At 39.4% G+C, this 16,981-nt stretch overlaps 1 protein-coding gene across 1 annotated transcript in view; it reads left to right on the top strand.

Moving 5' to 3' along the window:
- Positions 1-15,366, top strand: part of LOC122800429 (NADH dehydrogenase [ubiquinone] flavoprotein 1, mitochondrial-like) — a 315,965-nt gene extending 300,599 nt beyond the window's left edge. The window contains exons 7-8 of the mRNA XM_044069874.1: positions 9,375-9,587; positions 15,167-15,366. Of these exons, the coding sequence (XP_043925809.1) occupies positions 9,375-9,587; positions 15,167-15,366 (413 nt within the window). The remainder of the gene's footprint in view (positions 1-9,374; positions 9,588-15,166) is intronic.
- Positions 15,367-16,981: the final 1,615 nt, after the last annotated feature.

Raw genomic sequence — 16,981 nt, 5'->3', positions numbered from 1 at the left:
GTTTCCCCCCCCTTGGCAGGTTTTCACCCTTGAAGGACATAGTACAGTTTTGTACCTACCATAAATGTAGATGTCCGATAGGTATGCATCTGCAGTCAGGTTTTCCCTCCCTCCTTCCCCTCTGCGTATTTTCTTGGGTACTTATCCCTCTTATAGCTAGCTGGGATTATCTATTATGGTGTATTTGTCTTTTATTACTGTGCATGTTTGGAATATTTTGCATTTCTCCAAATTTAGCCTTCCTTAGAGGGCACCTGGCATCTGGGGCAAGAAAAACTGAGGAAGATGGCGTCGGCTGATTCTTTTATATCCCAGGCGCTCTGACGTCAGGGAAAGGGCGACATCAGCCGACACCAGACCCAGACTTTGGAATCCAGCCGACCGAAGGGCTGCCTGAGGCAGGACAAACCCATATGTAAGGACTGCAGATGCATACCTATCGGACATCTACATTTATGGTAGGTACAAAACTGTACTACTCCTCTCATTCCCTGCCTACAACAGGAGTTTCTATGGTGGGCAAAGGCATGTCACTAAAACATGGGACTGACCTTCACTCTACCCCCTGCCAGCCAAACCTTAACAACAGACGCACCAGATTATGCCTGGGAGTGCCCACATGGCGGGAAGATGCATTCAGGGCATATGGACCCCAAAACAAATGCATCTACATATCAACCTGAAAGAGATGCTAGCTGTTCAAAATGCCTTAACAGCCTTCAAGGGCTTACTTCATCCAGGACAATTAATGATAAAGATGGACAACACCATGGTCATGTGGTATATAAACAAGCAGGTGGGCACACACTCATACCCCCTTTGCAAATTAGCCATGACACTGTGGGACACAGCTTTGACTTGCCAAATTCATCTTCAAGCTCAATTCCTTCCAGGAAAGCAAAATACTCTGGCAGACAATTTAAGCAGAAACCTTATGGATCCTCACGAGTGGAAACTAGATCCACAAGTCTTCAGCATGATAACAAAGAAATGGGGGAGCCCAGACATATAATCTAGTTGCCTCTCCTCAAAATTATCAATTGAAATGATTCTGCACAAGGACTTATCACAGACAAGCATGGAAAGTGCTCGCCCTATCCTTCAGTTGAAAAAACCTATCAGTTTACGCCTTTCCTCCTCTGCCTCTTCTTCCCAAGGTCCTTCTAAAAGTCAGACAAGAGAAACCAAAGATGATACTAATTGACCCGGGCTGGCCCCGCCAATACTGGTACCCACTCCTAAGGAACTTGTCTCAATACCCAGCTTGGACCTTACCTCAAAGACCTCAACTACTGTCCCAGCAAAACAATCAGTTCCTGCACAATCAACTCCAGACACTGAACCTGGCAGCATGGCTGATCATGTACTTATACAAGCAACTCCTCTCAGTAAAGCTGTGATGGATGTCATTTTGCAAGCCAGAAGCCCTAGTAGTAGAAAATCTTATGCTGATAAATTGAAGAGATTATGTGATTGGAATCAAGCACAAGGAACTGATACAGCAGAACCAAATATTCCTCAGATATTGCAATACTTAACTGAGATGCTTGACATCAATTAAAATCCATGCCTCTGCCATTTCGGCTCATTACATTAGAGAGCCACCAATCTTTTCTCATCCTTTACTAAAGCAGTATCTAAGAGGAGCCAAAAATTTAAGGCCTCCTAGAAGATCACCAATACCTGCATGGGACCTCAATTATGTGTTGGGGAAAAGCTCACCCTGCCTCCATTTGAACCAGCTGCTACCGTTGATATAAAGTTCTTATCATGGAAAACCGCTCTGCTACTAGCAGTTACTTCAGCAAGAAGAGTTTCAGAGCTACAGACCCTCATGGCTGTAGAGCCTTTTATCATATTTTACCCAGACAGGGTGTCTCTGAGGACAAATCCTACATTTATGCCTAAGGTGGTTTCCAGTGTGGCTCTTAACTAGACTATTCATCTGCCAACCTTTTATCCAAATCCGTAGAACAAGGGGGAGAGAAATCTGCATTCCTTGGACGTGCACAGACAACTAAGATTCTACTTGAGCAGGACTAAAGCTCTAAGAAAAACTGAGCAATTACTAGTGGCATATGCTGCAGGATCAGAAGGAAAGGCTATTTCAAAGCAGACTATTTCAAAGTGGATAAGCCACTGCATTCGTTTCTGCTACTTACACCATGGTAAACCTGTGCCCAAGGGCATTAGGTCTCATTTCACCAGAGCTGCAGCTACTTCAGCAGCCTTTCTGAGAGGAGTACCAACGAAAGACATTCTAGAGGCTGCTACTTGAAGTTCTATTCACACCTTTACAAAGCATTATCATTTGCCTCTCTACTCTAAGTCCAGGGCAGGCTTTGCCACTGCAGTTCTGCAGGGCCTTATAGCCGCACCTCATGCTGTTTAGCTCCAAGCCACCCAACCATACCTTTGGGATTCTACCGAAATGTAATGACTGCAACAGTGAAACACGAAGAACATAGTACAGTTGTGTACACTTACCATAAATGCAGATGTTCGAGTGTATTCACTGTTGCAGTCCAGGTTACCCTCCCGCCATCCCCTTTTCATTCTGGAGGTTATCGTTCCTTCTCTATCTTCTACAACCTGTGTGGTGTATTTGCTTGTAGATGAAGGTAAAGTTTATATTGATGCATATATTTATATATACGTATTTTTGCTACCTTTTTGGGGGCACCTGACATCGGGGGCAAGAAAAACTAAAGAAAATGGCGTCGGCTGCATGTTTTATACCCCTGACGACCTGATGTCATGGCGGAGGAGACAGCAACTGACGCAGGACCCAAGACTTTGGAATTCAGGCTGACTGAGGGCAACCTGCCAGCAGATTACCCAAATGTAATGACTGCAACAGTGAATACATTCGTACATCTACATTTATGGTAAGTCTACACAACTGTACTTTTTGAAGCCTTCTTTATCTGCATTCTTAACTCATCCAGAGAAAAACAGTTTCTTCAGCAGGCTGAAATGTTCTTTTGTTGATAGGATAGTCTGAAACTCAAATACATGTCATTATTTAATGAATTTAGTCCTCACCAATTTGCCACAAAAATCCAGAAAATCACAAATTTCATGAGGAACAGACCAAAAAATGAGGCGAAAATCTGGACAGTTGAGGTACTAAAATCAGCAAGAATAACAGGTACATTAACAGTCTGCATCTTTTGATGAAATGTTAGTGAAATCATATTTCCCCATTTCCAGCTTGCTGATTCTATATGATAGTTTTCAGTACTTACAGTTTTAAGGCCTTTTCTGTTTCCCCGTGGCTGTGAGAACATGGAGTGAGTATGTACAAGAAAGGTGGATTTTGAATGGTGGGGGTTAGTTCCATGCATACAGTGTTAAAGGGGAATTAATCCATGCAAAAAATGTTTAAATTGATGTCGCCCACAATTTCATTAGGTGCATTATCAACAGAACTAGTTTGCCCACTTTGCTGTCAGCAAATTTGTTTTATTTATTTAGCATTTGTTAACCAGATAGATGGCTGGTCCGAGGACCCTTTTTAACTACGACCAGGGCCAGACAGGCAAAAATAAGTATGTAAAACAGAAACTGATAAAAAGAATTTGTTATCAGCTCAGCTTACAAGCATGTTTTATTTACAGCATGAACTCAGCTGAGAAGACTCGCAAGAACTTACATGAATTTGTACAACACGCACAAAAAAAGCTTTAATAATAACCTAGACTGGAACTTGGTCTGCCCCAACCACATGAAAACTTTTTTTAAGTGTTAGAGGTGTTGTTAAGGTGAAGTTCCATGGTGATCAGGTGTATATAAGCACTTGCACTGATTTAAATTTATTTAGCTTTTCTGAGTAAACTTCCCATAGTGAATCCTACATTACCTGTCTGTGCCTTAAAATGGTCTTGTTTCCAATGCTTCTGCTCATTATAGTTCCATATAAAACCTCTTGGAAGTCATCCTGATTGTGGCTTTGGATTGCTGCAAGGAACAAGGTTAGAGGAATGTGCAGACCATCACAGTACAGTATTTTTTTGCACAGGCTCTAATCCCGTAATCCTGTTTATAAAATGACCTAGATAAACTCTGACATTTTGTAAGTTGGCAGTTGTCATTGCATGCATACATATATAAACACACACTGAAATTGTGCAAGCTTACCTACACCCATACATCCCTTGCTGTGTTTATAAACCAACCTGACATTGCACAATGCCAGGGAATGGGCATAAATATATACACCCTTCCATGCTGTAGCGTCAGTTTTGTCACTTTTGTGTTTTAGATATTTTTGTCAGTATTTTGATAGCTAATGTTATGATCAGTTTATCAGGTTTTTATATATATATATATATATATATATATATATATATAGATATATATATAGATACATCTAGATATATAAATGTGTATTATATGTATGTGTGTGTATGTATGTAACATCACATGGTCTTTAGAACAGTTGAGTTTTGGCTGAGTATATAAGAGATGTTTTTGTTAGGAGTGGAGCATTAACTAAGAACATCGTTATTTCAAATGTTGAATCACATTAACGGATAAAGAGACTGCTTTCAGGGCTACTGCAGGTCACATATACTGTGATTTATTTATGGGCTTATGTTTTGGAGAAAATCTCTGTGGAGAAGAGTTTTGTATGACATAGCTGTATTATAGAATTTGGACTGTAGAATGGAAATTATTTTAAGTGGAATCTGTCTGGATTTGGTTTCTGAAGCCAAAGCCAGCATTAAATGGACACAGATTCTTATTTCAATGCTTTTATAATGGTAAAAAGAAGGTGGAAGTTAACTAAGAATTTGGATAGAAATGTGTAATTACTGGTGAATAGTTGCCTTTATCATAAGCTGAAAAAATAACTAATTTATGCTGATAAAATGACTTATCTAAATATTATAAAGATAAATTAATGTATGGAAGGGAATAAAAATATTAAGGTAATTGTAAATGAAGAATATACCAATAGAAAAATGTCCGGCCGCAGTACCATTAAACGTCCAGACTTTCTATTGGTATATGCTGGGGAACAGCAGAATATGAAAAAATCAGGTATGTTCTGCAAAACTAAAGAAACAAACATACCTGATTTTCCTTGTATTTCTCCACTCTCATAAAGTCCTGACTTTTTAAACATTTCAAAAAAAAAAAAAAAATCAGTGGAAATGCTGTTTTCTGCATTGCCTCTCCTGCACTGCTCTGATGTACTGCAGAAGCGTGGAACGCAAATCCCATACGCATATGCACTGCATCAGTAAACAAAGAAGAAATAATGTCATTGTATAATGCAGTAATCCATTCCTCTTTGTGGGTATGTTAGGATTTGCGCACAGCTGGCTTTATTTAATCACTCAGGCTTCATCCTCGTGCTCAGACTAAATCATCTGTGAGTAAATACTAATATACCCACACACAGTTGTGGATTATTGCTTAAATGTTATTAGCTGGTGAACTAAAGTTAACTTAACGAGCGGATATATTGTTAGTGATTAGTAAGTTAGATCACTTTTGAAATACAGAAAGGGTTTTTGCAGAAGGTCATTTTCTAAATGAAAGTTGTGACACTTTTTAAATACAGTAGACAAAAAGAAAACATTTCAGTTGATTGTAGAACTTAAAACAAATATGGAAAATGTTAGCTTATTTGTTGTCATTCTGAGTATGTAATGTGTGTTAAGCATGCAAAGGATAGTGTGTCCTTGTGAACCAATCCCTTTTATCTTCCTAAGGTGGTATCAGAATCCAAAATTAATCACATTATCAACCTTCCAGTGTTCTTTCCAAATTTCTCAAATAAAGGGAGAGTATATGTTACACCTTTTGGGCATTCACAGACAATTACATTTTTATCTGCGTAGAACCAAAAATTTGAGGAAATCAAACAGTTATTGGTTTTCTTTTCAGAAGTGACTTTGGCTAAATGCTTGACTGATTGTATTACCTTTGTTTATGAAAAATTGGGCTAATCTTTACCAAAAGCTCATTCCACTAGGTCTATGGCAACTTTCTCAGCTTTAACTAACTCTTCATTGGATGATATTTGTGCAGCCGCTACTTGGACTGTATTGCTCATTAAAAATTGGATCTGGTCGCTAGGGGAAGAGTGGACTTGGTTCAGCAGTGCTCAGGAATATCCTTTTTAAGAGTCCTCCTTGGAGATAGGTAGCTGGGGACGCTGTCCCAACAGTTTAGGAATGAATGAAAATAACATCAGATAAAAAAAAGTTATGTACTCACCATAACATTCCACCAGTGTTGTCTATTTTCATTCTTTCTCTACTTCCCTCCCTCCAACCCCCCTCTTTATTGACTTTTGGAAGGATTCAGAGATGCTGTAGGAACCAGAGTTCCTTTATTTGAACTCAATGGTGTTTCTTCTTTTCCTGAAGTGTACAACCTTAAAGGATATCAGACAAGATCTGAGGAATGTTAGGGGCCCAGGGCATTAAAGATAAGGGAGGATCTCAATAGTTTCAGTGTTCCATAAGCTGTTAAAAGCAGTCGAGATGGATCCAAGGGTCAGATCCGAACCCAACTATTTTTTTTTAACTGAAAAGTGTGCCCATCCCATGATATAAATGATTTGCTTTAGCTGAAGCTTCCACACAGCTGTAATGTATGTGGACAATTAGTAGTCGTTTTGCTTAATTAAATCCATGTATTGTGTTTATTTGCATAATTAAATCCATGTATTGTGTTTATGCAAATGAAAATTTCAGTGCTTTTTTGTGCAAAGAAAATGTTTAAAATGACTGTTTAGTGTTATGAAGTAAGAATAAATGTGACAAGTGTGAAATATGATATATAAACGTGTGTGTGTGTGTGTGTGTGTGTATATATATATATATATATATATATATATATATATATATATATATATATACACACACACACACTATATCTTGTACACACACACACATATATGTGTGTGTATATATATGTATATATGTGTGTGTATATATATATATATATATATATATATATATATATATATAGTTTTAAACATGCTTTAATGTACATAGTGGCGATAAAACTATGATATTGTTTGAAGTGAATTATGTAATGATGAGAAGTGTAAGGTATAATGGAGCATTTCCAAATGAAACCACAGACTGAATGCTGCTTCAATGAGTGTAACCCTTTTGTTGCACTTAGTGCTGTAGTTGGTGCTGCTTGAACTGATTTGAAGATGTTCACCTGTCTACTTCTGTGAACTGCCCGTATGGGAGTTTGTGTTGATGCTGGTTTCAGCTACATGATGGTGTGATGAAGTCACAGAAATGTCAACATGTATTTCTTGACAATATAGAAGTTAAAACTTTGTTCTCTCATATTCCTTCATTAGACTTCTGATAGTGGTTAGAACATGCAGAAGGTATAATTAAATTAGCATTTAAATTTTTTTGTGAAGTCGAAAGCACATTGCAAAAATTTAATAATGTGAGTCGTGGATATTGGCAAGCTGTTAATTATTTAAAGTACTTTGTGTAAAACTGATGATAGTCAAGAATTTGCTCAGTGTTAGAAACCTTGTTAAAAGTAGTGAAGCTGCCTTGAAGAAGAGTGATGCTGTACATGTTTTCTTTCTGTCTGTTCAAGATAATATACTTACCTGACACAGGCAGAGATTTCTTACAGTTAAGGCGTGGAGAAGGATGTTTCTAGCTGTATAAACAAGTAACAAAGGTTCCTTAAGAGAGAGAGGATGCTAAACATTTTTGTTAAGTACTGTTCATTTATTCTCTGTACCAACTTTGTTATTGAGGGTCACAGGGGAATCCAAACTTATCCTAACAAGCAGTAGGTGTCCATTACACACACACACACACACACACACACACACACCTGTGTGCAAATGTGAAGATGAGTAATTCAGCCTACTGAACTGGAGAACCAAGTGCTTTAAGGCAACAACACTAACTGCTGCTTCCCTCTAGCACCTAGTTATTGTCCAGGATGACACATGTCCAGTGCACGGAGGGATTCCTTTCATTGCTGGCAGAGTGAGATTATTACCGTCCTGTGACATCTTGCAGCTATCCTTTAAGCATGTTCATTAAAATCTTATAACAGCCATTGTCTTTTTTGAAGCTGTATCAGTTCTGACTCACCTTTGGTAAGAATCTATCAGTATTAAGAACAAAACATGTGCATAACCCCTAATACTCACCATGCCAAGGCCATCATTTTGGAACCAGTCATCATTAATTTTTGGCCTAGTTCCTAAGCTCACTGCCACTAGTCACACAGTACAAAAAAGTAAATATTCTGGAAGAGAAATGAAAAAGAAGCCTTCTAACTAAAAGAAAGTAAGACTACACTACAGTCCCTCCAGCTACTCAACATTCATGTAAATCATTTTTTATCAAGTGCAAAATAAACACAAATTAGTAAAACCAAAAAAATACAATAAAACTGCCCATAAGCAGGCAGCCCAGTCACACTTAAAGTATGCACATTTTGTTGTATGTTGCAGTGTTATTGCTACACTCTTATTTCCCATCCTGTTTTAATGCTTTCAGGTTTAATCTTTTAATATTACATGGCTTTCATGTAATTGCTCTTTAATGCATGTGTGCTTTGTCTGGTCACTACATTTTTTCATGTAGTATATGTTAGCTAGTAGAAAAAAATGTCTGCTTTTCTATGTCATCATTTTGAGTGTACGCATCTTGGTTTGTAATTCACTTTTTTTAGAACTTGGTATATTAGAACAGAAAAATATAGCTTATCCAGTATTGTGTTTTTCACCTAGATTTCATAAAAAGTGCCATTTCTTGCATGGTGAATTGTGTACTTTTAGGGTGAATATTGCATTTTTAATTCAGTACACATTTGACAGTACATTTTGATGCATTTTAGAATTTGGTAACAATGCATTCTTTAGCTATTTTTGTTTTTATTTATTTATTTCTTAGAGAGAAAGACACAGCTTTATCCATTGATGTGTTTTTTAATCCATACTGGTGAATGCTTCAAGAACATAAGAAATGCATTCAGACACTGAATTTCCTTCCCGTCCACTAGTGATTTCTAGCCGCACTAAGATACATACACAGTGCATGCTACATCCAAGTGCAGCATTGCTTGGTAAAGATACACAAGTGAATGTGTAAAATGTTTATACATTGGGCGCACACTGAAAATTGTTAAGCAGTAAGACATTTAAAGTTTTAGGATTGGTCTGCCATCACTTGACAAACTGTCCAGCATGTGTCAATATGTACATGTTTTTTCTTTTCGTTTCTGGGATATTCTGCTTGCCAGGGCTTTTTTCTGGTTATGTAGTCTATTGTACAGACCGTATATTCTGAAATGGTAATATACTCACTGCTGTGCACATATTTGAAATTAAATCATGTTTGGGAATTTGTTTTTAGGAGTTTTTGGCTGTCCAACCACAGTAGCTAATGTGGAGACTGTTGCTGTTTCACCTACCATCTGCCGACGAGGTGGGGCGTGGTTTGCCAGTTTTGGACGGGAGAGGAATTCTGGTACAAAGTTGTTCAACATCTCTGGCCATGTCAATAATCCGTGCACCGTGGAAGAAGAGATGTCAGTCCCATTGAAAGAGCTAATAGAGTGCCATGCAGGTGAGTAGCTTTTGTCTTAACTAGGTTAGAAAGATATTAAATGAGCCCTTTAGATACCATATTTATTTTTCCAGATTGAAGGATGTTCTTCGTGTTTCACTGTTGCAGTCATTACATTTGGGTTATCTGCCTGCAGGTAGCCCTCAGCCGGCCTGAATATCAAAGTCTTGGGTCCTGCATCAGATGCTGTCTCTTTTTCCATGACGTCAGGTAGTCAGGGGTATAAAGCATGCAGCCGACACCATTACCCCAGTCTTTCTTGCTGTGCGGTCCCCGAAGCAGAAGCAGTGGGCAAGTGCCAGTCGTCCGACTCCTGAAATTTTCGTTTTCGAGTTTCAACATTCACAAAGTGCCTAGCTCCAGTCACTGCATTTTGCAGGCAAAGAAATATTTAAATATACCCATACCTGGACGATTGTTTAATTTAGGCAGAAAGCCAGGACATGCTGCTAAATCATCTGGCATTTGTAAAGAAACTTCTAACCTTACTGGGGTAAACCATAAACGAAAAGAAATCTCATCTAGTACCCTGCTAACAAATTGTATTCCTGGGAGCAAGCTTGAACACAACTTCCCAGATGGCTTACCTCACGCCAGAGAAAGAAGTTTATTTGACAGCCGACTTCAAACTACTGGCCACAAAGACCCATCTGTCTGCAAGGAATATCCTGCAAGCCCTGGGGTTCATGGCCTCTTGCATTCTACTAATTACATATGCAAGACTGCATATGAGGAAACTACAGTGGTATCTAAAAAGCCTATGGTGTCAACATTCTCAGGACCTGGAGTCAATGATTCCTATCATTCCTTGTATAAAGACAGTTCCTTTGGTGGGTAGAGGCCTGCTGCCACAACAAGGGACTGCCATTCACTCTACCCCCTGCCGCTCAATCCCTAACAACAGACGCATCAGAGTTTGCATGGGGGGCTCACTTGGCAGGGCAGTGTATTCAGGGCAAATGGAACCCGAGGCAGATGTACCTGCATATCAATCAAAAAGAAATGTTGGCTGTACAGAATTCCCTGACAGCCTTCAAGGACCGCATCCTTCCAGGACAATTATTGGTAAAGACAGACAACACCACTGTTATGTGGTACATAAACAAGCAGGGGGGAACCCACTCGTATCCTCTTTGCAGACTAGCAATGGCTCTGTGGAACACAGCCTTGAGCTACCAAGTCCACCTACAAGTTCAATTCCTGCCAGGCAAGCTAAATTCACTGGCAGATGACCTAAGCAGAAATCTCATGGACCCACACGAGTGGAAACTGGAACCAATGATATTCAACATTTTGAGAAACAAATGGGGGAACCCAGAGGTAGACCTGTTTGCCTCCCCTCAGAACTACCAATTGGATAAATTCTGCATAAGGACTTCCCATAGTCAAGCTTGGAAAGTGGATGCCCTGTCCTTCACCTGGGAAAACCTCTCAGTTTATGCCTTTCCCCCTCTGCCTCTCCTCTCAAAAGTTTTGCGAAAGATCAGACAGGCAAATCAAGGGCAATACTGATTGCATCCGTCTGGCCACTTCAGCACTGGTACCCCCTCTTGCACAGTATGTCACTGCTGGAACCATGGCACCTGTGTCAGACCCCTTCCCTGCTGTCCCAGCAGGAGGGCCAGATTCTGCACCCGTAGCTTCAAACCCTGAACCTTTCAGCCTGGCTAATTCCCTGAGCTCTCCAAAAGCATCCCTCAGTAAGCAGGTGCTATATGTCATTCTAGAGGCAAGGAGACCTAGTACTAGAAAATCCTATGCTGAAAAGTGGAAAAGATACTGTTCCTGGAGCAAGACTCAGGGGATGGGCACAACAGTGCCCAGCTTACCGTATATTCTTCAATACGTAACAGAGATGCTCCACAAGGGCCTTTCCTTCTCTTCAATTAAAATTCATACCTCAGCCATTTCAGCACATTATAATACTGAGCCTCCCCTCTTCTCTCACCCCCTGTTGAAACAATTCCTCAGAGGGGCCAAAAATTTACCACCACCCAGGAGAGCCCCTACTCCACATGGGACCTTAACGTTGTATTGGAAAAGCTCACTCTACCTCCTTTTGAGCCTGCTGCCACTGCAGAGTTGAAATTCCTTTCTTGGAAGACCGCCTTCCTTCTAGCCATCACTTCAAGAAGAGTGTCTGAATTACAGGCCCTCATGGCAATGGAGTCCTTCATCATCTTCCATACGGATAGAGTATCCCTCAGGACCAATCCTTCCTTTATGCCTAAGATGGTATCCATTGTGGCCCTTAATCAGTCCATTCATTTGCCAACCTTTTGTCCTAATCCACAGAATAAAGGAGAACAAATTCTGCACTCTTTGGATGTTTGCAGACAACTTAGATTTTATTTGGACCGGACTTAGCCTCTCAGAAAAACTGAACAGCTGCTAGTTGACTTTGCTGCAGGGGCAGAGGGGAAGGCCATTTCAAAGCAAACAATTTCTAAGTGGATAGGCCATTGCATTTATTTCTGCTATAAGCACCATGGAAAACCTATCTCACAGTGGATAAGATCACATTCCACCAGGGCTGCAGCTACCTCTATAGCCTTTCTCAGAGGTGTCCCTACCAGGGACCTCCTAGAAGCAGCTATCTGGAGCTCTGTACATACCTTCACCAAGCATTACCACTTGCCTATTTTTTCTAAATCCAGAGCTGGTTTTGCCACTGCAGTCTTGCAGGGCTTAATAGCTGGTCCTAATGTGCTCTAACTTCCTCCTCCCTACCTTAGCTTTGGGAATCTACCCAAATGTAATGACTGCAACAGTGAAACACGAAGAACATAGTACAGTTTTGTACACTTAACATAAATGTAGATGTTAGAGTGTATTCACTGTTGCAGTCCTGGTTACCCTCCTCCAGCCCCCTGAGTTCCCTCTTGGCTATAGCTTTTCTGTTTAGTGTATTTCAGCTTTCTGGTGTATTTGCGTTTTGTTGGAGGTGTAACTTTACATATATATATATATATATATATATATATATATATATATATATATATATGTATGGGTTCACTACATATGACCAAACGTTCATTTGACCGAACACCCATATGACCGAAAAACAGCACTGGCAAGTATATTCCCTGTTCCCACTGTAGTGCGACCCTGGAGTTAGAATATATTGGGGTGTAACCCCACAAAGTTCAGTTTTCATCTATGTCAGCTGGGACCCCTCTAATAATATATATTCTAACTCCAGGGTCACACTACAGTGGGGAGCAGGGCATATACCTTTTACTCACCTTACAGTGCTCTACAGACTGCCAGTGCTGTTTTTCAGTCAAATGAGTTTTCGGTCATATGAACTTTTGGTCATTTGGTCTCAGTCAAATGGGCTTCGGTCATATGAACTTTGTCATATGTAGTGAACCCATATATATAATTGCTTCCCATTATGGGGGCACCTGACATCTAGGGCAAGAAAAACTGATGTAATGGTGTCAGCTGCATGCTTTATACCCCTGACTACCTTCATGGAAGAAGAGACCGCATCAGATGCAGGACCCAAGACTTTGGTGTTCAGAATGGCTGAGGGCTATCTGCAGGCAGATAATCCAAATGTAATGACTGCAACAGTGAACACACTCGAACATCTACATTTATGGTAAGTGTACACAACAGTACTTTCCCAAGTCCCCTTTCCTATTCCAGCGACTTCAGAGGCTTTGAGGATCTGTTAATTGTCCAGGCTATCCATTTGCTTCCCTCACAGGGACTAGAGCAGATTATCAAATCCATAAAGTCACTGAATTCTGGGACAAGTGAGCATCATGAATACTGCCTGAGAAGGGAGGAGGTTAGCAATTATGGCAAAAAACAAAAAACACACTTAAATAAGCATCCTTCACTGATGTTCTGGCATTTTAGTGATAGGCTTTTTAGAAACTTCTTTTGCTCACTTGATTAGCTAGTTAAAGTACTTAATGAAGTTGTAGATTCTGTAAGCCATAAGGGTAAAAAATATAGCTTTGTGCATTTGTGAGAGGATGTACACAGTATTGAGTTGCTTTATGTTTCTTAGGTCAAAAGATAGAAACATTGGTATATGCCACTTATGGGGATAGACTGATGGGTAAACAAAATTTGATTAGATTCTTGCATGTGGAGATGCTTCGGTCATTAGTGTGGATAAAAAGTTAAAAACTGAGAGTTGTACATGATATATATATATATATATATATATTTGTGTCTTACGGCTTTTTCCTGTTAGGTTTCCACTACGAACCTCGTCCGCTAATGATTGGCAGTTGATTTTACATACCGTTTTTTGCCAGGCCTGGACGTAGCAACCTTCAACGAAGGTATGCCCATTCACGCATGTCTCCACACAGAAGACGCCTAGCTGAGAATCGAACTCGACAGCGCCTTACTGTGAGGCGACACCGCTTATCAGCAGCACCACCACCCATGGTATATATATATTTTACTCACATATAAGACTTCCAATATATATATATATATATATATATATATATATATATATATATATATATATATATATATATTTTGGAAGTCTTATATGTTTGAGTAAAAAACTACAAGAAAAACCCACCCAAGCTAGAATTTTCTCTGTGTGATACCTTAAACCTCCCGTAATGTAGGCCCGTGGGATATATATGCAAATGATACCTTAAGAATATAAGTTGTTCCAGCTACACGGCCTCTGAATGACCATGACTTCTTACTTTTTAGTCTTTATAGGTGCATTCAGGACAAAAAAAGTCAGCCTTCATCAAGTGTTTTAGCTACACGGTGGTTTAAGGTGTCACACTGTGAAAACTCAAGCTTGGTATGTTTTTTCTTGTAGTTTTTACTGAATGATTTGCCTGTGCGACCTTTTTACCCTTTGGGTTGGGATGTTTTGATGGGCGTCAGTTGTGTTTATATACCCTGTGGTTCTAAAGTGTAGCCAAAGTATCCACTTTTGCTGAAGAGGTCAGTAAAAAGGACGAAACATACATGTCTTCAGGTAGTGGAGGCTAGCTTTCTTGTCCTGAATGTAGCTATAAAGGCTTAAAAATTAAAAAGTCATGGGCATTCGGAAGTCATGTAGCTGAAACACTTGATATCCTTAAGAGGTTATTTTCATATATTCCATGGCCCTCCATTACAGGAGGTTTAATTTATTACACAGTGACAAATGTAGCTTGGCTGGGCTTTTCTTGTAATTTTTACTGAATGTTTTGTCTGTGTGACTTTTGTAGGTTTGATTGAGAAGATAAAACTAGAGTGTGATACAAATATGCATCATGCGTGGGAATGTCTCTGTGCACTAAAGCAGTAAGACCTTCAAGTCCATCATTTTTAAAACTGGTTTTGGACTAGCTTGGACAGGACAAAAAATATATTTTTATACAGTACTTTGGAGACTACTTTGAAGACAGAGTAAAATGAAGCTTTTTTACAAGTGACACTTTTCAGTTCAGTGTAGAGTTGGTTCTTTTGTATGTACAGTTTGAAGTTTCTGTGCGTTGGGCTTACTCGTGGATTAGTCTTAAGAACTGTTGGACTGGAATATACGTTTTTTCTCCGGTGTTAGACGCATTCTGACATACTAATAATTTTATTTTTTATAGGTGGGGTAATTGGTGGCTGGGATAACCTGTTGGCTGTGATCCCAGGAGGCTCTTCAACACCTTTGATCCCTAAATCAGTCTGTGAGGATGTAATGATGGATTTTGATGCACTTATTCAAGCACAAACGGGCTTGGGTACAGCAGCCATTATAGTCATGGATAAGTCTGTAAGTAATCTTTCCAAGTTCAGAATAAATTAGAACTTTTGTTAGTGTTAATTGTCCATTATATGACTATGACCTTAAATTATGGACCACTATGCTTTGCTGTGCTCTGCAGACGTGGACTTATTTTGCCTTCTCTGGTGCCATTTTGTTTGACCTTTAAATTACTCTGTAATTATAAGTACAACTGTATAGCTCATTTAAAAACACTCTGTTCATGATGCCATAATATGCTTGCACTTAAAGTATTTAGGGCAGTGAAATGTTTGCATGAACAACAAAATATCTCAGACCAGCACTCTGTATGCCTATTTTGAGATTTGTTGGACATTAGAACCAACTGTTTCAGTTTTTCCATTGTGTAGTTTCCAACTACAATGCAAACTGAAAACAAGACTTTCTTCTGCCAGGGTTGTGATTATGTAACAGAATTAATAGTGAAAATAGTTTTGAAAAACATTTTGAACAGATCTCTCTAGAGAAACTATTCATTTGATTTTTTTTTTGAGAGAGAGGAAGAGGCACTTAATGGTGGTCCCGCTTTTGTAGATCGATTCTGTAATGCGTTTATCAGTTCGGCTGATTGAATTCTACAAGCATGAAAGTTGTGGACAGTGCACTCCATGTAGAGAAGGTAAGTCATGCTTACAAGTGCATTACCATCTCCAGGGATAGCTTTTCTGCACATGATCAAGGCAAATTATACTTGCAGCACCAGAGGTTTCTTACCCTTTGGTATCTTCATATGGTGTCAGGTAAGTTAAAATTGAGGAATTTTGGAACCATGAGGGAGAAGGGGGAGCAGTGCAACCAGGAGGCATGACACTACAAATAGGAAGGAACAGAAGAAACTAACTGCTGTAAAGTTGAGGCACTGAGAAGCAGGGTGGGTGGAAGGGTTGGTAATGGGGCATTTGGAAGGGAGTATTACATGATTACTGTGCTCTAGTAAGTAGGGCATCCAAAAAGTTATTGAGTCTATAAGCAAGGTATGTGAAAGGTCCAAGGAGATGGTCATTGGATATTGGGTATGAAGGACTGGGGATTAATTTATTCCACACAACTCATCATTGTTGCAGTTCAAAAATTCAGCATCCAAATGAGGTGCAGCAAAAACTTTATTTAAATCAACAAGCAAGTAGAAGAAAAGGCAGCCATTTTAATCTGTTGCTTTTTTCCTCACCTTCAGGTTAGTATAAATAAAGTACTTGCACCTTACTTGGCTGCTGAGTTTTCGGACTGTATTAGTACTGAGCTGTGTGGGTTTACTGCTAGTTTGCTGCTACTCTTTCCATGTACATCACAGGTTCCCTAGACCATGAGTTGGTTGTGGTCTTCCTTGATTAAGTGAGGTCACTAGGAGTTATGAAGGGTATTTGAGATGCCAGTGACTTAAACAGTAAGTTATAATGAAACCTTGAGTTAGTAGTTAGGAGTATCTGAAAAACATGGGAGTTGCTTCCTCTGTTTGTTGGGCACAATCTAAAAGATTAGCAAATTGGTTACAAAAGTTTGTAATCAAGATATCTGAAAGGTTAACTTTACTAAGAATTTAACTGAAAAGTTAGTAGATTGGGAATTTTTAAGTAAGGAATGTAACTGAGTAATTGGTTACTTGCCATTGGTAAGCAGGATTTCTGAAAGACAGGAG

Source organism: Protopterus annectens, chromosome 4.part0, assembly GCF_019279795.1.
Source record: "Protopterus annectens isolate FY-2018-M chromosome 4.part0, PAN1.0, whole genome shotgun sequence".
NCBI classification, from domain to species: Eukaryota; Metazoa; Chordata; order Ceratodontiformes; family Protopteridae; genus Protopterus; species Protopterus annectens.
This window is presented reverse-complemented; position numbering and strand designations above follow the sequence as displayed.